This window comes from Phodopus roborovskii, unplaced genomic scaffold (genome assembly GCF_943737965.1).
Source record: "Phodopus roborovskii unplaced genomic scaffold, PHOROB, whole genome shotgun sequence".
Taxonomy (NCBI): Eukaryota; Metazoa; Chordata; class Mammalia; order Rodentia; family Cricetidae; genus Phodopus; species Phodopus roborovskii.
Window position 1 is genome coordinate 6,099,841 of NW_026126636.1, and position 21,926 is coordinate 6,121,766.

Here is a 21,926-nt window from a genome sequence, read left to right on the forward strand (position 1 = left end):
AGGACGTGGAGTCAGTTCCCTGAGCTCCGGCAGGATTATAGCTCACCCCCCTCGACTGCGGCAGCTAAGATAACACAGACTCGTGGGAAAGTGCAAAGCCTGGGACCGATTAAGCTAGAGATATTAGATCCTAGTGTGTTGGAAGCCTGAAGTTAGGATAGCAGACTCTGTAACTGTGGGGTTAGGGTTAGAATGAGCAATTCCTGGAAGCAGCAAGGGGGCAAAGGAACCTCACAGCTCATGTGTGCGCCCAGGAAAATTCCACTCTGGGTCACACATGGCACTTACCTGTGACTGAATAATACAGATGCTGCAATGGGGAGCTTTGGTGACGATTCTCCATTGGACACCATGGCAGGGGGTGTACCGGCTTCTTATTTCCCCAAAATGGCATACCAAAAAGTGCATGGCCACCCACCCCTCCAGCAGCCCTTCCTCTTGAACTTTCTCTCAGTCCCCCCTGTCCATCACAGTCAGATCTGACAAGGCCGAGCCCCCATAGAACAGGCACCAAGCTGGGATTTCATCCTTCTAAGATCTGAGTATCTGTCCCGTCTGTCTGTCCCACTCTGGCCCGAATGTCCGTTCACCAAGGCTCATGGCTTCCTTGGCTGCCAGCATCACGCCCGCTATGCACTTCCCCTGGGTACCAACCCCACCCCACAATCTTGTGTCTCTGTCCCTCCTCTGCCTCCGAGGAACATGTTTGGACGCAGGCCCCCTCAGAGGTAAGAGGGAGGAAGAGGGAGGAAGAAGGCCCTGCTGGATAGGTGAGGGTGCCCCAAGCCACCGGCAGTGGTAGCATGGCATTCTGCAGGGACAGGCCTCTCACAAGTGGCTGTGCGCCCTCTAGGACTCCAGCCAGATAGAGCTGCTGAAAGAGCTTCTGGACCTGCAGAAGGACATGGTGGTGATGCTGCTGTCCCTCCTGGAAGGTAAACGCCCAGAGGAGTGGGGGGGGACAGGGGTTCAGACAAACCCCAGAATGGTGCTGGACACTCAAGAGACCCTGACTCTGGCCGCATCTGCTGTGACAAGGGCAATAAGCATCTATCAAGTGTTTGATTCCACAGAGAAGTTTTAATGAGATGAGCTGCCTGCATACTTTGTGAACTTAATATTTATTTATTAGATATGCCAATGTAATGCATGAATCGTTACTAAATGTATCAGGTAGTTTTTGCTGCATAACAAATATCCACAAAATTTAGTAACTTCAAATGCCTTTTATTTGATAAAATAGTCATTTATCCCTGGGCTACATGGTGAGTCCAATCAGCTTGCCTTAATAGCAAGACCCTGTCTCAAAAGCAAGGGCTGGACAGATGGCTCAGTGGTTAAGAGCACTGACTGGCTGCTCTTCCAGAGGACCCCGGTTCAATTCCCAGCAGCCACATGGCTGCTCACAACTGTCTGTAACTCAAGTTCCAGGGGCTCCAGTGCCCCCTTCTGCCCTTTGAGGGTACTGCATACATGTGGAATACAAAACACACATGCACCATCAATAACAATGACAACAATAATAATAAAGCTGGGTATAGTGCCATGTATCTGTCATCTCAGCACACGGGAGTCTGAGGCAGGAGGATCAAGAGTTTAGCACCTTTCTCAGCTACATAGAGTATGAGACCATCTCCGTCTACTTGGGCTATAACAACTCAGAAACCACAAAACAAAATTTCTATTAAATCTCTCTCCCTTTCTGGACTTAAACCCAGGGCTTTACCTTTTTCAAGCTAGCACTCTGTTAAAAAACCTATTCCCCCTCATTCTTCTGTGTGGATGCAGACCACTCCATTGTGAGGTACTGGGTAAAATCGTTTAATTAAATCCCTATTGGTGGGCATTCAAGTCGTCTTTCTAATCCATGGTGCTGGGGTCAGAACCCAGGGCCTGTCCCATGCCTCTGAACCGCACCCGAGGCCTCAAGTGTCTCTGCTTTTAGTTTTTTGAGACAGAGTCCCACCCTGTAGCCCAGGCTAGGCGAGAACTCATGGCAATCCTCCTGCCCCAGCTTCACGTGTGCTGACATTACAGGCACACGCCTCCACAGCCAGCTGCCCTAGTATAAAGGCTTTAGGGGTGTGAGCTCAGAGGTCACATGGCTCCAGGTGCAAATATTCCCTTGCCTATTTGCCAGCTATAGAGCTCTTGGTGGGCAAGGTCTTCCAAATCTGTCTTACCTGTGAAATTGTACAGTGATATGTTTCCCTTACGGGGTTCTCCTGGGGCAGCTCTTGACACGGCCTCTGACACACCCACTATCAACCTGTGTCCCCATTGCCCTCAGAGATGATCTTTCAGCCAGTGAGACGGGTGGGCAAATTATCAAAAGAGGATGACCAAGGAGCTAGCAAAGATTACCAAAGGGTCATCTTCCTGGAGGCGTGGGAGGGAGCCAGAAAGTTGCCCACCTACTCGTGGGTCCTAGAGAGCTTCAGAGAGGAGAAAGAGAAAACGCAGTGGGTCCAGAGCCAGTGCTCTGCTGGGCTGCACTGACCCCGATCCAGAGCCAATGCTTTGCTCCCCATCCCCACTCCACCCCACCCCACCCTGGTCCAGAGCCAATGCTCTGCGGGGCTGCACCCACCCAGGTCCAGACCGATCCTCTGTCGGGCTTCACTGACCCTGGTCCAGAGCGGATGCTCTGCCCCCAGTCAAGAGCCAATGCCTTGTGGGGCTGTACTGACCAAGGCTTCCTGCAGGGAACGTGGTAAATGGCATGATCGCGCGGCAGATGGTGGACATGCTCGTGGAGTCCTCATCCAATGTGGAAATGATCCTCAAGTTTTTCGACATGTTTCTGAAACTCAAGGACATCGTGGGCTCCGAGGCCTTCCAGGACTATGTCACAGACCCCCGAGGCCTCATCTCCAAGAAGGACTTCCAGAAGGTGGGTGCTGGACAGCAGGTGAGCCCAGGATCCAGGCAGGGTTGCCAAGCGCCAGTTGCACCTCCCTGGCTGGCTGCCTTGGGCAAGAGGCTTCTTGCTTGGCCTCAGTTTCCTTGTCTGTAACATGGGGATGATCTGAGGGTGATGGTTTATGGCTGGGATCCCAGGACTTGGGAAGCTGAGGCAATAACATCGGGAGTTGAGATCAGTGCTTGAGGCTGTCTTCAGGATGCAGTGCATGGGTTCTCACACTAGGAGAGCCATTATTACTATATAAGCCATTATTTATCCCAGCACTCGGGGAGGCAGAGGCAGGTGGATCTCTGTGAGTTCAAGGCCAGGATGGTCTACAGAGTGAGTTCCAGGACAGCCAGAACTGTTACACAGAGAAACCCTTTCTTGAAAAACCAAAATAAATAAATAAATAAATAGATAGATAGATAGACAAATTAATAAACCCTTATTTGTAAACAGCCATAGCATTATCATCTCATCCATCAACTTTCCATTGTTGCGACAGAAACCTAAGACAATGCATTTAAAGGGTAAAAAAAAAAATTTGTTTCGGCATCAGAAGCTACTTTTTCAGCAGAGAACCCCAAAGAAGGTTTCTTTTGGCTCAGTCCCATCCTCGATCATTTGATGCCATTACTTTGGACCCATGGCAAGGCAGACCCAGTGAGGAAAGCATGGCAGAATTAAATAGTTCATCTCCTGGTGGCCAGCGTCCCTAATATACTCTTCAAGGGCACGTCCCCCCCCAAGACCTACCTCCTCCCATCAGACCCCACATCCTAGTGTTTTACACAATTCCCCAGTGGTGTGAACATCTGGGGATCACACCCATAGCGCATGAGCCCTGGGGGACATGAGAAGACAACTATAGCTGGTCATGGTGGCGCACGCCTCTCATCCCAGCACTCAGGAGGCGGAGGCAGGCGGTTGGGCCAGCCTGGTCTAGAGAGTGAGTTCCAGGGTAACAAAGGCTGCACAGAGGAACTCTGTTTTGAAAAACCAAAGAAAGAAGGAGGAGGAAGGGAGGAAGGGAGGAAGAAAGGATGGAAGGAAGGAAGGAGGGGAAGAATGAATGAATGAATGAATGAATGAATGAATGAATTGCCTGTTGGGGGCAGGTATTGGGGATGGGAACCTAGTACCTTGTGCACACAAAGAATGCACCTTGCCTACCACCTTGTTACAGCCGTGTGTTTCCCATTGCTGTTTTGACTCTGTTCAGACCCCCCTCCCCCCCCCCCCGGGGCTGATGGCTATGTAGCCAAAACAGAATTTCTGAAGCCCCTTTCTCCTATTGGCCAAACCATCACCTTTTTGGTTTGGGTTTTGAGACCAGGTCTCCTGTAGCCCAGGCTGTCCTCGGGCTCCACAAGGATGACCTTGAACTCCTGACCCTGCAGTCTCCACGTCCCGCATGCTGGGACTGCACTGCTGCATCGTCCTGTTCTCTTTTTACACATCTGCTCCAACCCACTCTGTCTCAGTTCCACTAAGCAGTGATACAAATCAGCAAATTAGCAGTGGTACTGGTTCCTTAGCCGACCCTCAGACCTCTGCTCTTATCCGTGGAAGAGATTTTTGTCTGTTTTGATCAGGATCCTCCTTAGAACTCTGTGAGCTTATGTGGCTGCTGAGACTTTTACCTCCCAGTCTATACCCACAGTAGCTCAGTGGTAGAGCCCCTGCCTAGAATCCCCCAGTGAGGGGCTGGGGGGCGTGGCTCAGTGGTAGAGCCCCTGCCTAGAATCCCCCAGTGAGGGGCTGGGGGCGTGGCTCAGTGGTAGAGCCCCTGCCTAGAATCCCCCAGTGAGGGGCTGGGGTGTGGCTCAGGGGTAGAGCCCCTGCCTAGAATCCCCCAGTGAGTTCTTGCCTAACTCACAGGGCACTATACTGTTTGTCTAGATTATTTGTGCAAAAACAAATATTCTTACTTCCCCTTCTTCTTGCCTGACACATAGGGTGCTCCACCTTGTGTCTAGATTATCTCTGCTGTGTGTATGGTGTCTGTGTGTTGGGATAAGGTACATGCTGGTGAATGGGCCAGCCTGTGCTTCCATGAGATTGTATGTAGAGACCAGAGCAGGGTTTAAGATATCTTCACATCCTGCCTTATTGATTATCACTATTGTGGAGTTATTTATTATCTTTTGAGGTGACATCACGTCCCTGGTGTCTGTTTAGTTGTTTGTTTTTGAGACAGGGTCTCACTGGAAAACAAGCACTGCTCTAGATGTCATTGTGTAGTTCGGGCTGTCCTAGAACTCATGCCAATCCTCCTGCCTCTGCCTCCCGAGTGCTGGGATTATAGGTGTGTACCATCACTTTTCTTTATGAGTTTCTCTGTATTGCTTTAAAGCCTGTCCTGGACCTCGCTCTGTAGACCAGGCTGGCCTCAAACTCACAGAGATCCGCCTGCCTCTGCCTCCCGAGTGCTGGGATTAGAGGTGTGCGCCACCACCGCAGGGCTTACGTTTATCCATCTTGTAAAGAATTCAGAACTTGTATCTAGGGTGGGAGTCACTTTTTCAGGTCTTGCTTTATTGATCATGGTTACTGTGGGTGGCAGCATGTGTACCGCGCTGTGTGTGTGGAGGTCAGGGGACACCTCTCAGTTCTCTCCTTCCCATGCGGGTTCCAGGACTCAAACTCAGGTCATGAGGTTTGCGCTGGCAGTCGCTTTTATCCACTGGACCATCATCTCCTTTGAGTACCATTCCCAGTCAGTCAGTCAGTCAGGCTCTCATCCCTGCTCTGAAGGCTGCTGGCAGGCAGAGGTATCTGGGTTATCTTTCCTGCAATCCATCCTGGTGCAAGCCTAAACTGCCAAAGAGCCACAGCACATAGAAGTGAGTGTGTGCTCTCTACCTCTGAGCTAAACTAAAAGAAGGCTCCGTGCGCTGCCCCCGGGGCTGGGTGCGGCGACTCTCCTGGCATGTAGCTAGGTTGCAGGATACTCGTCCAGCAACAAGGCTACTTGGTGGGAAACAAATTAAAAACAGAGCCTGTTGTTCTAGAGATAGACTTGGCTGTCAAGCATGAAGCCTTCCTTGTGTTTGGCCCAGCGCCATAGAAAGGGGTAAGGGAGGAACTGTTTAGGCTACTGAGTGAGCGAGTGTGTGGATTCAGGGTTACACCCCCAGCCCCCACTTTTCCTACATTTCCCAGTGAGACAGGGTCTCACTGTGTTGCCCAGGCTAGCCTTGAAGTCATACCCTCCTTTGGCCTCTGAGTGCCTTGGGCTAAGATATCATGCTCAGCTAAGACTCCCTTTTGAACAACCACACTTTAATGCATTGCTATTTACATACAGTGGACCCACATATCTGCAATTTCCAACACAGTGGTGTGAGGGTATTGAGAGAATGGTGTAAATGTCACCGGCTAACATTAGAACGTCCTTGTCACCCCAAAAGGAAAGCCCACACCCATTAGCAGTCACCGGTCCCTTTGCCCTACCCCATTCCCTGGAACCAGGAACCCAGTGTCTGTCTCTAAAGATTGGCCTGTTCTGCACACTGCTTATCTGGGGATCATACATGTGTGTGCACACAAGGCCTTCCTTTTATTTGACAAACCATAGGGACATTACCACACCTAAGCAAAACCACACCATAAAAATAAAAATAAAATTATCTACAACTGGGGTTACAGAGACCACTCAGGTTCAATTCCCAGCACCCACATGGTGGCTCACAACCATCCTTAACTCTGGTTCCAGGGGATCCAGTGTCCTCCTCTGGCCTCCATGGGAAATGCACACATGCAGTGCAGACACATACACACACCAAACATTTGAACACTCTGTAGACCAGGCTGGCCTCAAACTGTGAGATCCACCTGTCTGCCTTCCAAGTGCTGGGATTAAAGGCATGCACCACTACTGGGCAAGAAAGATTCTCTCTCTCTCTCCCTCCCTCTCTCCCTCTCTCCTTCCCTCTCTCCCTCTCTCCCTCTCCCTTCCTTTCTCCTTCTCTCTCTCTCCCCCTCTCTCTCCCTCCCTCTCTCCCTCTCCCTCCCTCTCTCCCTCCCTCTCTGTCCTTCTCTCTCTCCCTCTCTCTCCTTCTCTCTCCCTCTCCCTCCCTCTCTCCCTCTCTCTCTCCCTCTCTGTCCTTCTCTCTCTCCCTCTCTCTCCCTCCCTCTCTCCCTCTCTCTCTCCCTCTCTCCCTCCCTCTCTCCCTCTCTCTCTCTCTCTCTCCCTCTCCCTCCCTCTCTCCCTCCCTCTCTGTCCTTCTCTCTCTCCCTCTCTCTCCCTCCCTCTCTCCCTCTCTCTCCTTCTCTCTCTCTCTCTCTCTCCCTCTCTCTCTCTCATGTGCAGTAGTGTTTTACCATGGGTATCAGGTCCCCTGGAACTGGAGTTATAGACAGTTGTGAGCTGCCATGTGGGTGCTTGGAATTGAACCTACAACCTCTTGAAGAGCAGCCAGTGCTCTTAACTGCTAAGCCATCTCTCTAGCCCCATAACAAAGGTATTCTTAAAAAAGTATCCACAATTCACCCACTACTTGGGAGGCAGAGGCAGGCAGATCTTTGTGAGTTTGAGGCCAGCCTGGTCTACAGAGCAAGTTCCAGGACAGCCGGAGTTGTTAAGAGAAACCCTGTCTCAGGAAAAGGAAAAAAGAATTACTCACAATTCTTATCTTTTGAGGGGAGGGACTTTTTGAGAGATCACTGTATAGCCCAGAGCCTAAGCTGGCCCCCAACTCACAAAAATCCTTCTGCCTCAGCCTCTGAAGCGATGGATTCAAGGGGACACCACCATACCAAGACGTAATTCTTTTTTTGTTTGTTAGTGTTGTGTGTGTGTTGGGGGCGGGGGTGCTTGCATGAGTGAGCAAACATAGGAGGCCCAGCTGGGTGTTACCATTTTATTTGAGCTTCTTCCCCAGAGCCTTCCATCCAAGTCATTCCTCTTTTTGTATTGTCAGCGGTTGCTGGTTGAGATGGGGCATAGTGATAATTAAATTTCTAGACATTTGCTGGGTGATGGCGGCGCACACCTTTAATCCAAGCACATGGAGGCAGAGGCAGGAGGATCTCTAAATTCAAGGCCAGCCTGGTCTACAGAGTGAGTTCCAGGACAGCCAGGGCTACACAGAGAAACCCGGTCTCGAAAAACCAGAAGTAAATAAACAAATACATTTCTAAACATTTAGGAACATTATAAGACTTCCCTAAGACCAAGCATCCATTCATTTCCCAAGCAAAGCTTTGCATTTTATCTGGTTGAAAAGCCACATTCAAAATTGATTTAAAAGGACTTGTTGCTTCTCAGAAGATGGAGCCAATCTTAAAACTATCCCATCTTCAAGATGTTCCATGTGTTTGACAAACCGGGTATGTCAGCTTTCCCAGCTCAGCGCATGTCTCACACATGTAACGCAACACTTGGGAGGGGGGACAGAGGACCAACAGTTCGAGGTCAGCCTTGGCTACGAAGAGAGGTTCCAGCCAATCTAGGCTAGGTCAGACCCTGTCTTAAAAAGAAAGCATGAATTCAGGTGAAATGAGAACCAGATATGTTAGATTTGAAGCAATGAATTTATCAGGAGAAAAATTGTAAGTCTCTCCTTGTATGTGATATCTGGGGAGGCCAGGCTCTCAGCAGGTGACATGTGACAGAGCAGTGTGCACACCATGAACCAGGAAGCAGGAACTCGGCAGGAAGGTGTGAAGGTCCCCTACATCCCCTTTACGGCATTTCATCAATGGCCTCAGGCCCTCTCAGTTGGTCACAACACCGTCATAGTGCACATATAGGTCAGCTCTTTAACACCGTGACCTTTGTGGGACATCCAAACTGTTGGCAGTGGATGAGGCCTCTCCTGGGTGTCAGCCTTAGTCATGAGAGCAAACTAGAGACACCCACTGGAATCTGAGAGGGAGGGCCTAGGGAGGACAAGTTAAATGAGCAAGGGAATGGGAGCGGGGTGGCCGGGAAAGGCCCTCCTGAGGGAGCGGACACGGATGCTGAGGTTTGAGAAGCACCACCACACAAAGGTGGAGGAGAGTATGGTGTCCCCTGCAAAAGGACAGCAAGTGTGAAGGCTGGCAAGCGAGCTGCAGAGAAGGCTGAGAGAAAGGAGGAGGCAGAGGGGAGGAGGGAGAGGGAAAGGGGCAGCTGGCAGGGCCTGGCGGCAGCAGGGAGTCTTAGCATTTAATGTGTAAGGGGTGCAGAGAGGTCAGACCGGAAGCAGGCGATTTCAGAGCCCTTCCCACTATGCTAGAGACCTGGAGATGCAGGGGTGCAGCGGGAGGCAGCTGCGATGGTGGGAGACAGAAGGAGGCGGGGAGCATGGAAGGAGATGTGGATAGGTCCTTGATCTGTTCTGAAAGCAGAGCTGACAGCTTTGATGCTGAGGAATCAGATGTGGGTGACGAGACAAAAAGAGCAGGCGGGATGACTCAGAGATTTTAAGTTTAAGCACACAGGGTGGGTGGGAGCTGCTATTCCTGAAATGGGTAAGGCTGGGGGAGGGGAGATTTTATCTCCTAAAGTTCACTTCTGGATTCACAGGTGGTCGGTGCTCCCCGCCTGTAACCCAAGTGCTCTGGCGCTCTGGCGGTAGAGGCAGGAGGGGTTGCCAAGCATCCAGGGCCAGCCTGGTCTGTATAGAAAGTTCCAGGCTAGTCAGGGCTATACAGCAAGACAAAGTCTCCTCCCACCCCCAGAGTTCCTCTGTATCCTCCCCTGTCCTGGAACTCACTCTGTGGATGAGGCTCCCCTCAAACTCCCTCTGCCTCCCAAGTTTGGGGATTAAAGGTGTGTGTCAACCTGGCTGTCAATCTTTAAAATAATAATGATGATAATTAAATAGAAAATAAGTTACTAAGCCTGGTGGTTGTGGTGCACACCTTTAATCCCAGCAGAGGCAGGTGGATCTCTGTGAGTTCAAGGCCAGCCTAGTCAACAGAGTGATTTCCAGAACAGCCAAGGCTGCACAGAGAAACCCTGTCTGGGAAAACCAAAAAAGGAAAAGAAAAAGAAAGGAAGAAAGGGAGGGAGGAACATTTCTGTTTGTGAGGTGGCATCCACTAAGATGTCAGTGGTCACATTTGTCAAGATTCTGGAAAGCAGTCAGAGCACAGATAGGGAGACCTGACAATCACATGTGCAGGGTGATGCTGGAGCCTGGGATCCCCGTGTTTTCTTAAGGAATTCAGAAAGAAAAAGAAAGGTGTAGCTCTCAGACCCACCCCCACCCACCTCCAGCCTCTACCTAGGTCTGGAAGGGAAGATGGCTCTGGCAACGTGGGTTGACGGTGGCCAGAGAAGAAGCCTTTACAAAAGGAGAGGCAGGACAGATAGATGACAGTGACCAAGAGAACACAACAAATCTGCAGAGCAGAGTCTAAGAGTGGATGGGGAGGGGGGAGATCCCAGACCCTCACGGTGGGGGGGGCGGGGCTGGTGGATGCACCAGGGTACAGGGTGAGAAGTTCCTGTGTGACTTGCCTCTTTGCTCTGTGGTTTTAGAGCCTTTCATGATTTGCAAAGCCTCTTACTCATTTAGAAAACATTTTTGCAAAGCTCCTAGCTTTTCACAGAGGACAGCTTAGAGCCAGGAAATATCGCTTCTGTTCATACCCACCAGAGCTATGTCTCTCCGTTTGCATTCTGCACACCATCTCTAGGTTGGTTGGGAAATTCATCTAGTAAAATGCAACCTGCATCTTTCAGTATAAAACAGAACACCGAGAACCATTGCACAGCAAAAGTCAGAACTGTGTCTTCAAACTTTTTTTTTTTTTAGTTGAACTGTAAAATGCTTTCTTACTGCTGGTGCAGCCAAGGGTGTTTGAGAAACTGCTTTTGAAAACTGCCTAAAAGCACACAGCAGGTTTGGGGGTGTAGCCTGCTTGGTGGGGTGCTTGCTTGCCTAGCAGGTACAAGGCCCTGGGTTTGGTTCCCGGAATTGCATAAACTAGGTATGGTGGTGTGTGCATGTAATCCCTAAACTCAGGGGGCTTAAGCACAAAGATTGGAAGTTTCAAGCCAGCCTTGGCTACAAAGGGAGTACCAGGCCAGCCTAGGCTACATGAGTCCTTGTCTTAACAACAACAAAAGCATCTGGGCACAGTGGCGCAGGCCTTTGATCCCAGACTCAGGAGGCAGAGGCAGTCAGATCTCTATAAATCAGAGGAGAACTTGGTCTACAGAGTGGGTTACAGGTTAGCCAGAACTACATACAAAGACCCTGTCTCAGACAAACAAGAGCAAAATTATTTTTTAATTTTTAAAAAAAAATCACTATTATTAGTTTGGTATGGTGGCTCACACCTTTAATCCCAGCACTTGAGGGGTAGGGGGGGACAGAGGCAGGAAGGCCTCTTCAGTTCTAGACCAGCCTGGTCTACAGAGGGTTCCAGGAGAGCCAGGGCTGCACGGAGAAATGCTGTCTTGAAAAACTAACAAAAACAAAAAAACCGCACCATTATTTTACCAAGAGCAAGGGAGCTTATTTATTTCTGTTCTGGGATCACAGGCATGCACCTCCACACCCCCTTTGTGCAGTACTAGGGATCCCTCATGCATCTGAGGCAAGTACCCTACCAACTGAGACTTTGTTTCACTGTTTTTTTCCTTTGTGGTGTTTTGTTGTTGTTAAGTTTGCATTTGACACAAGGTCTCACTATGTAGCTGTAGCTGTCTTGGAACTCACTCTGTAAACCAGGCTGGCTTCGAACTCCCAGAAACCTGCCTGCCTCTGAGGCCTCCTGAGTTCTGGGATTAAAAACAGCACCACTCTATAATGCTCAGGTTAGCCCACATCCCTTTTAATTGCTTGTTGCTGATACGGAGGCCTGAGTTCACACATACATACACACACACGCATGCACACGCGCGCGCGCACGCACACACGAGCGCACACACACATCACTGACCTGCCTTGCCTGCCCACAGGCCATGGACAGCCAGAAGCAGTTCTCTGGCCCAGAGATCCAATTCCTGCTTTCCTGCTCCGAAGCAGATGAGAATGAAATGATCAACTGCGAAGAGTTTGCCAACCGCTTCCAGGAGCCAGCACGGGACATCGGCTTCAACGTGGCAGTGCTGTTGACCAACCTGTCCGAGCATGTCCCCCACGACCCGCGCCTGCGCAACTTCCTGGAGCTGGCTGAGAGCATTCTGGAGTACTTCCGGCCTTACTTGGGCCGCATCGAGATCATGGGCTCATCACGTCGCATAGAGCGGATCTACTTCGAGATCTCAGAGACCAACCGTGCTCAGTGGGAGATGCCCCAGGTCAGTAGACCTGCGTATGTGTGTCTGAAGCCTTCATCCTACATGGGGTTTTGTACACCTTCAGTGCCTGTACCTGGGGCCCCTGCTTGGCTCTGACAAGCCCACACCCTCCTCCTATTATATCATGCTTGAAGACACGGGTTTATATATCCCAGGCTGGCCTTAAACTCAGGCTGTAGCTGTGGGTCGCTAAGGATGACCTTGAACTCCTTCTGGTCCTCTGGCCTCCATCTCCCCAGTGCTAGTCTACAGGTGTGCGCCACCCTATCTGGCTTTTGGGGTTCTGGGCTTTCTGCATGCTAGGCAGACACTGCCAATTGACCTACATTAATCTTAACCCCGCATCCCTCCTCAGAGCAACTTTGTGGTTCCTGCTGTGATCTTGCACAACCCACACTTGGCACCACCTCTTGCACGAGCATCTCTTGTGCACTGCAGCAGTTGCATGGCTGTGCCCTCAAGGTTCCTTGCAACTCACCCTGGGAACCCTGGTGTGATCTGTCATTCTCATGCGGTCGCACCCACGTTTGAATCTGCATGGTCACACACACCTTGCTCACCCACGCTCTGGGCCCCGGCTGGCCCATGCCCACTGCCCCGTACACACTTTGATGCCCCTGGGGTACCCGGGCATGCTAGCACCCTCCTCTCTGATCACCATCCTGTCAAATGTGCCCCAGGGGCAGCATGGGCCTTGGGGGTCCTAAGTCAGTGCACCCCGACCCCAACCCCATGCATCCAACCCACCAATGCTTGAGTGTGCCCCACACACTCCCCGAGCCTGCTGGGCTCACTTAGCTCATTTGGGAGTCTCACTCCCTTTCTCTTGCATTCCCCATGTGTCCCTCACACAGCCTCGGCCCTGCCCTGTTCCGTCACCCCGGAGCCCTCCCGTGCACTTGCACACACACATTCTTGGCATGCTCCACCCAGCACCTGCGCGCTCCTTCGCAAGCGCTCACACACACCCTCCTCTCTCCTAGGCCACACACTCATGCACATCTCTCCTCAGTAGAAACCCAGCTCAGACACACCGACCTGTCCCACAGAGGGTCCTGCCCATGTGCTTTGGGCCCCTTTACACTGACTCCTGCACGCTACCCCTGGCATAGACTGTGTGAATGCAGGCCCTCAATGGCCTGGGGTTCGAATCCTGGTCCTACTACTGAGAAGCTGGGTGATTGTTCTACTTAGCTCTGTGGGCCTCGGTTTCCCCAACCATATATGGGGCACAATGAGAGGACTGACTGCAGGTGGCGGTAAAGATGAAATGGGTCGATGGGTGCTGAGTGGTTGGTGCCTGCCTGGTCTCTCACAAGTGCCTAGCGCTCTTGCTGGTGATATACTCCCGAGGCCAGTGTGGACATGCCTGCATTCTCAGGGAGCACAGGAGGGTGTTCACAGGAGGAGAGGGTGCGCATTAGGGGAGCAGGTGGGGAGCACATGAGAGGAGGGGGCGCTAGCGGCGCAAGCACCAGCAAGGAGGACGGGGGGGGGGGGGCCTCCCTGAACACACGCATGTGTAGACGTGCTGGCCGGTGTGCCCAGTGGGATGTGAGTATGTGATGCAAGCTTGTGAGGGTTCTCGTGGAGAGCAAGGGGGGTACCAGGGGCCAAGAGAGGATTCAGGTGTGAATAGACCAGCTTCTCAGTAGTAGGACCAGGATTCGAACCCCAGGCCGGCTGCAAAACTTTTGCCCTCAGCCACCTTATTCTGTCTTCCCAGAAAAGCTAGAAAGAGCCTGGCATGGTGGTGCATGCCTGTGGTCCCAACACTTGGGGAGTGAAGGCAGAAGGACAAGGAGGAGTTCAAGGTCATTCTTAGTGACCCACAGCATTTGAGATTAGCTGGGGATACCCAAAACAAAGGAAACAGCTAGAAGGTATATGCTGGGCATGTACAAGTACATTCATGTAATCCCAGCACATGTACAAAGTAAGCGTGGGCTAAATATGGAGATGGTCTCAAAACAAGAACAAAAATGAAAACAAAATAAACAAAAGCTGGGAGCTGGAGAGATGGCTTAGAGGTTAGGAGCACTGGCTGCTCTTCCAGAGGTCCTGAGTTCAATTCCCAGCACCCACATGGTGGCTCACAGCCATCTATAATGAGATGTGGTGCTCTCTTCTGGGGTGCAGGCACAACACTGTGTATATAATGGATAAATAAATCTTCAAAAAAAATAAACAAAAGCTAGCTTCTGGACTGAGCTTGTCGGGAGCTCACACACCCTGTGTTGCCCTGGGTGCCTGGCTAGGCCTATGTAAATTCTTGATTCGCTGTTTGGCTTTATTAAGGTAGCACACTTACCTACAAATGAGTCACACACACACACACACACACACACACACACGGTGGGGGGGGGGAGACTGCAGTGCTCAGGGCAGCCTAGAACTTGGGATCCCCCTGCCTTGTCTCCCATGTTCTGGGATGACAGGAATGCTGGACCACGCCCTGTGCTTAGCTGCTGTTGATAACTTGTGGGCCGTGCGCAGCCGTATGGGCCTGTAGACCCAGGCACTCTGGAGGCTGAGTGGAGGAGATTGCTTGAGGCCATGAGTTCAGAACCAGCCCAGGCAGCGTAACATCACCATGACTCCTTAAATATAAAAGAACATGTGGGGTATGGCACAGTACCTCTCTAATCCTACCATTTGGGAAGTGGAGGAAGGCCCATCTACGTGAGTGAGTTCTGAGCTAACATACAGTAAGACCCCGTCTCCAGAGGACCTGAGTTTGGTTCCCAGCACCCGAGTTGGGTGCCTCACAACCCTCTGACCTCTATCTAACTCTAGGTTTAGAGACCTTATGCCCTCTCCCAGAATCCTAGGTTCCCTGCATTCACATGTGCACATAATCTTATTTTTTTAAAGATTATTTTATGTGTGAGTGCTTTGCTTACACATAATAAATTTACCACCTGCATGTGTGTTCCTGGAGGGCCTTGAAAGCCCGGAATTGGAGTTCCAGAAAGTTTTGGGCCGCCCTGTGGATGCTGAGAACTGAACCCAGGGTCCTCTGGAAGAGTAGCCAGTGCGCTCAGCTGTTGAGCCATGTCTCCCGCCCTAAACAGAATTTACAACGACAATAATAAAGAAAATCGTGGAGGGTGGTGCCTTTGCAACTCAGCAGGAGTATCAAGAGTTCAAGGCCATCCTCAACCCCATAGGTAGTTGGAGGCCAGCTTGGGCTTTGGGCTATAGGAGTTCGGGTCCCAAAGGGCTACAGTGAAGCCCGCCGTCCGCTTCCCTTCTCTGCAGGTAAAGGAGTCCAAGCGGCAGTTCATCTTCGATGTGGTGAACGAGGGCGGCGAGTCGGAGAAGATGGAGCTGTTTGTAAGCTTCTGCGAGGACACGATCTTCGAGATGCAGATCGCCGCTCAGATCTCGGAGCCAGAGGGCGAGCCGGAGGAGGACGATGACGAGGGCACGGAGGAGACCGAGGAGGGCGCCGCCGGCCCGGACGGGACGGGCGTTGCAGCGGCGGCGGGAGTGTGGGCATGGCTGGCGGCGTCGGCGAGCCGGACGCTGCGGGGCCTGAGCTACCGTAGCCTGCGGCGGCGCGTGCGGAGGCTGCGGAAGCTGACGGCGCGCGAGGCGGCCACGGCGGTGGCCGCGCTGCTCTGGGCGCTGGTGGCCCGCGCGGGGGGCGCGGGCGCGGGCGCGGCGGCGGGGGCGCTGAGGCTGCTCTGGGGCTCGCTGTTCGGCGGCGGGCTGGTAGACAGCGCCAAGAAGGTGACGGTGACCGAGCTCCTGGCAGGCATGCCGGACCCCACCGGCGACGAGGTGCACGGCCAGCAGCCGAGCGGCCCTGGCAGTGATGCGGAGGGAGAGGACGAGGGCGAGGGCGAAGGTGATGCCGCCGACGGCGCGGGAGACGAAGAGGCAGCAGCCGACCAGGCTGGCACGGGAGGTGCCGACGGGGCAGTGGCTGTGGCCGATGGGAGCCCCTTCCGGCCAGAAGGCGTTGGTGGTCTCGGGGACATGGGTGACACAACTCCTGTGGAGCCTCCCACGCCGGAGGGCTCGCCCATCCTCAAGAGGAAGTTGGGGGTGAGAGAGGCCTGCAAGGCTCCAGGGCATGGAGGGAGAGGGACGGCCTGACCAAAAAAAACCCCAGAGAAAACAGAACTGAAAGAGGAGAAGGTCAAAATATTGCAGAGAGAAACATTTATTGTGGGCTAGAGAGAACCCAGTTAGAGGAAGGGACCAGACTAAAAAGACCCAAGGAGACAATGCCAGTAATCCTCAGAGAAACACAGGGCTGTAGGAAGTTAAATAGTCTGCGCGAGAAAGGTCACCCAACATCCTCACACCTTGGTGCTATGACTGCTGCCTGTGGTTGTCAAGGTGATGCGAAGCCATGAAGGACAAGAGCAGCCTTTGGGCAAGCATGCTGACACAAGCCTGTGATTCCCATATTGTGGAAGCTGAGGAAGGAATACCTGGAGTTAGTTCAATACCAGCTTGAGCTACATAGCAAGAACTCACCACAAACAGACAAAAAGCTCTTTGAATTCAGACTGCTTCTGCATGGGGTTGTGAGTCAGGCATTTTATCTCCCTGAGCCTCATTTCCCCTCTTAACAATGAGACTCTTAATCCGCCTTGGGAGCAACAATAATGCTTTGCTTACCCAGGGAGAAAGAAGCTAGGCCAGAGAGTAACAGACTAGAAAGAGGCTGGCAGGCCCTACCAAGGTTCAGACCTGTGACCTCTCCCCAGGTGGATGGAGAAGAGGAAGAGACTCCTCCAGAGCCAGAGCCCGAACCCGAACCGGAGAAAGCTGAGTGAGTGTCTTGGAGTGGAAGGAGCCAGACCCTTGCCTCAATCCTTCTGGATGACAGCCTTCGGAGGTCAAGGCCCAAAGTTGTCCTGGTCACTCTCTGCCCTCTGCCTTCGGTATCATCCTGTCCATACTGGGGACAGAGGAGAGACTTCAAGAAAGGCAACAGAGATAGGATATGCCTTTTAGCTCTAGATCTGTGTACACGGGGGTCTTCTGTCTGGAACACCTTCCCCATGACTAACCCGTGAAGTTATTTTGATGAGGTGTAGTGATCCCATCTAACGGAGGCAAAAGAGTCAAAAGCTGAAGGCCTGCCTGGGCCAGAGTGAGTTCAAGACCATCCTAGGCAACTTACTGAGATGTCTCAAAACAGTGCATAAAAACAGATGCATCCCAGAGGCAGAGCACTTGCCCAGTGTGCTCAGGGCCCCAGCTTCAGTCCCTACTACTGCAAAGCCACAGGTTTGCTTTGCTTTTCTTTCATTCCCCATGCTGGGGACAGGGACAGGGCCTTTGCATATGCTAGCAAGTGCTGTACCGCTGAGCCCCGCCCCCACCCACACTATGAGGGCAGGGCTCACCACCCTGGGTCCCCTGGCCTGGCCTGGCCTGCCCACAGACCCCTTCTTGTGTTCTACAGCACTGAGAATGGAGAGAAGGAAGAAGTCCCCGAGCCTCCCCCAGAACCCCCCAAGAAGACGCCCCCTCCACCCCCTCCAAAGAAGGAAGATGCTGGAGGTGCAGGCCTGGAAGAATTCTGGGGGGAATTGGAAGTACAGAGGGTGAAATTCTTGGTGAGGACTCAGCAGGGGTACACTACAGCTTTCTCTTCTTGGGAGGACTCACCCTGTCGCTGCCCCAAGCTCATCTCAGAGGGGAACTCAGTAAAGACAGGGCAGAGCTGTCCCCAGGCACAGGTGGGAGGGTCTGCAGCCCGGAAGGTCCCTGAAGGAGGAAGCTGTCACCACCTCCCTCGGCCCGTCCTGACTTGAGTTGGGGGTGAGGCAGACATGTTGAATGGCAGGTGGTTCTGTGAGGAGTCGGGATGGGAGACGTGGGGAGGAGACGACGGTTTGATGAAGAAGCCGTCTTCTACTTCTGGTAAGGTAGAGAGTAAAGCAGTGTTAGGAGGCTGGGGATATGGCTTCCACTCTACCTGAATAGGGTCGGAATGCGGCTCAGTGGCAGAGAGCTCGCTTCACAGGAAGTCCCAAGTTCCATCTCTGGGATCCCTTCTCCCTCCCAGCAGCTCCTTGGTATATGACATTGAGAAAGACAGCACCTCTCCGAGCCTCAGTTTCTTTATTTGTAGAGGGCCATCACATCAATGGCACTGAGAGCCAAACGACCTTGCATAGACAGCTCTCAGCCCATCTTGGTACCCAGCAAGCAGTCCGCGTGAGAAGGAGGTTGTGGGGGCAGGGGGTAAGCGGTAGGATGTGTTCAGGGACGAGGCTGCCCTGTGAACTTTCTTCCTCTCTCTTTCTAGAACTACTTGTCGAGGAACTTTTACACGCTGCGATTCCTGGCCCTCTTCTTGGCATTTGCCATCAACTTCATCTTGTTGTTTTATAAGGTGTCTATCCTGTGTCCCCAGGCAGGAGGGGTAGGGGGGATCAGGTACTCACCCAGCTGTGAAGTGGAAGGCTCGACACACCACAGGGGCTCAGAGCCCCTTGAGGGAAGGGTTCAGATTCCAGACTGAACCTTTGGGTTCACACAGCTGGGGCTGAGTGGAAGTGGCTGGGCCCATATGGGCCAGGTGTCTGTGTGCACTCAGGAATCAGTGAAAGACACCGAGGCACCTGCCAGGCAGTACCAGGTGTGAGAGTCTCCTCTGCAGCACCCGTAGGCCCGTCAAGGCCGCTTGGCTTTCAGACCCACTAAGGAGAGGTGTATGTGGAGAAGAAAGTGGGCGGCTCACAGGACAGGGGGGTGGGGGGCTAGGAACCAGGCCTCCTGAAGCTAGAGGGGGCTTCATGTTCCTGCCAGGGGGCTAGATAACAACGCACAGGTGTGCTAGAGACGGGTGAGAAGATGTTTAACTTCTCCGTGCCTCAGTCCCCTCATCCTCAAAATGGGGTTGAAACCACATTTATACCCGAGACTCGTGAAACTTAGAAGAGGAAATCAGGCTCAGGCTTGGTGATCTATGCCTTGGATCCCAGCACTTGGGAGGCAGAGGCAGATGGGTCTCTGTGAGTTGTAGACCAGCCAGGCCTACAGAGTGAGATTGTATCTCAAAAAGAGAGACCAATACAGGAGGATTAAGAGTTCAGGGTTTTTCTTGGCTATACAGAGTCTGGGGGCAGTCTGGGCTACATGAGACCCAGACCCAAACAAACAAATGTAAAGCACACCAGTCTCTGAATCTAGAAAGTTCTGTATAAGCCCAGTGTGATGGCACATATCCATAATCTCAGTATTAGGAGGCTGATACAGACGGTCATTAGTTTGAGGCCAGCCTGAGCTATATAGCCAATCCCAGGCAAGCCTTTGCTATCAAGGTACTATATCAAAAAACAGTGTTTGATGCGCGTGGCAATGCACACCTTTAACCCCAGGACTCAAGAAGCAGAGGTGGGTGGGTTGCTCTGAATTTGAGTCTAGCTTGGTCTACATGGTGAGTTCCAGGCTAGCCAGGGCTACCCAGTGAGACCACTGTCTCCAAAGAAATAATCGAGGAGGAGAGGAAACAGAAGAAAATGTCTGTTGTGTCAGTGTTAGTTACTGATTCTGAGTTTGGGCATAACAGGCCAGGTGCCACCAGGGTCCCCTCTGATTTACCTTTGACCCCATTTCAGGTCTCAGACTCTCCACCAGGGGAGGATGACGCAGAAGGCTCTGGAGCTGGGGACATGTCAGGGGCAGGGTCTGGTGGTGGCTCTGGCTGGGGCTCCGGGGCCGGCGAGGAGGTGGAAGGTGATGAAGATGAGAACATGGTGTACTACTTCCTGGAGGAAAGCACGGGCTACATGGAACCCGCCCTGCGGTGTTTGAGCCTGCTGCATACCCTGGTGGCCTTTCTCTGCATCATAGGCTACAATTGTCTCAAGGTGAGGCATGGCCTGGGGCTGTGGTCCTGGGGCGGGGGACTATGGGAGATGCTAGAGTGTTTGCAGAAGAGGGGACCTAGGACGGCGGTTGGGATGGGTAAAGACAGCCAATACAGGACTGAGGTCTTCAGCAAGGGAACTTCGGCAAATGGGAGCTAATGCAGACCATGGCTGGCATGCTAAGGCCTGGGTTATCTGTGACACACATATGTGGCTGTTGTCCTGTCCCCATCGAGGGGACAAATTTACTATGGGGGAAATTATTTCCCTCCTGTTAATCATTTGAATTAAGATCTCTGTGAAGGGGGAGCTGGAGAGATGGCTCACTAGTAAAGAGCACATACTGCTCTGGCAGAGGTCCAACGTTTGGATGCCAGCACTGGTGTAGAGTGGCTCACAAGTGTCTGTGACTCCAGCTTCAGGGGATCTGATGTGCTCTTCTGACCCCCGTGGTCACCTCCAAACACATAGTGGCATGAACCCATGCAGACACATAGCTGTCTGTGAAGTCAGGCCCATACTAGTGCAAGCTTATAATACTGGAGGGGGTGTGTGTGCAGGATGATATCAAGTTCTGGGCCAGCCTGGGCTATATAGGGAGATCCTGTCTCCAAAATAAGCGGGGTATGGGCATACACGCCTTCACCCCTAGCCAAGTAGCTGTTGACAATTAATGATTGCTAAGGGAGAGGAGAGACCATTTTCTTCATGAGTGTGGTCTGGGGTAGGTTGCCCCTCTATGGAGGGGTCCACACCTGTGTGTATGTGGAAAACAGTACTTGGACTCATGGGTTATATTTTAAAAAATAAACAAAGAAGACAAGAAGACCTGGTATGGTGGCATACACTTTAATCCCAGCATCACTCAAGAGGCAGAGCCAGGCAGATCTCTGTAAGTTCAAGAACAGCCTGGTCTAAATGAAAGAAGAGACGGGGGGGGGGGGACGACGAGGGAGAAGGAAGAGAAAGATGATTGATAGATAGACAGGTAGGTAGGTAGGTAGATAGATAGATAGATAGATAGACAGACAGACAGACAGACAAATAAATAGATCTAATGACTGGAGAGTGGATTCTCATGTGAGATATGCTCAAGGTTTGTCATGCCCCCCAAGGCATGTCTCAAGCCATGTCTCATAGGTTCCACACGTCTGGAAGTTTGTGTACATCTTGTAAATTTGGCTGAAAGAACAGAGTTCCTGTGCATGCTGTGTCTGCGGCTGGCCCCTCCTTCCATGCTTCCCACCTGCCGGTCTTACTCACCTTATAGCCCGAGTTAACACCTCTCTTCCCCAGCCCCAGCCTTCAACAGAACACTGGGGTGCCCCCAGCTTGCCCTTTCCCCTGTAATGTTACCTGCCACCCTCTGCCTGCACCTCCCCGCCCACCCCTAACCTCCCTGAAAACTCTAAGAAAGCTCCTTTGGCGTCACTCACAGGCTCTAGGCGGGTCCCACGGCTTCTGCAGAGATGTTGTCTCCCTTCTTACCTAACGCCAACCGTCCCTTCTGCCTCCCTCCATGCCTAGGTGCCACTGGTGATCTTCAAGCGTGAGAAAGAGCTGGCCCGGAAGCTGGAGTTTGATGGCCTCTACATTACGGAGCAGCCTGAGGATGATGATGTGAAGGGACAATGGGACCGCCTGGTGCTCAACACACCGTGAGTGCCCAGCCCAGGGTGGTAGAGGCTGCAGGGCCGGGTTTCCCTTCCGCTGCAGTCCAGGGCTGAACTTCCAAAGAGCAAGGCTCCAGCCCCCGTAGCCCAGCTTGTTCTCCCTAAGCCTGATCATTCTCTCCATCCGATGGGTGTGGGATGGGGGTCGCGGTTCAATGGGTAAAATACTTGCTGCCTAGCATGAGGACCTGAGTTTAGATCCTCAAGCAGCGATATAAAAATCTGCGTGTGGCTGCCCGACGCCTAGAATCCCAGAG

The 21,926-nt window shown here is 52.3% G+C and overlaps 1 protein-coding gene across 1 annotated transcript in view; it reads left to right on the plus strand.

Annotated features, from left to right (window-relative positions):
* The window catches only part of Ryr1 (ryanodine receptor 1), a 116,496-nt gene that overhangs the window by 86,093 nt on the left and 8,477 nt on the right, over positions 1 to 21,926 (plus strand). Inside the window, exons 88-96 of the mRNA XM_051207475.1 lie at positions 854 to 935; positions 2,706 to 2,893; positions 11,811 to 12,152; positions 15,414 to 16,205; positions 16,877 to 16,941; positions 17,581 to 17,734; positions 18,430 to 18,516; positions 19,745 to 19,996; positions 21,524 to 21,654. Of these exons, the coding sequence (XP_051063432.1) occupies positions 854 to 935; positions 2,706 to 2,893; positions 11,811 to 12,152; positions 15,414 to 16,205; positions 16,877 to 16,941; positions 17,581 to 17,734; positions 18,430 to 18,516; positions 19,745 to 19,996; positions 21,524 to 21,654 (2,093 nt within the window). The remainder of the gene's footprint in view (positions 1 to 853; positions 936 to 2,705; positions 2,894 to 11,810; positions 12,153 to 15,413; positions 16,206 to 16,876; positions 16,942 to 17,580; positions 17,735 to 18,429; positions 18,517 to 19,744; positions 19,997 to 21,523; positions 21,655 to 21,926) is intronic.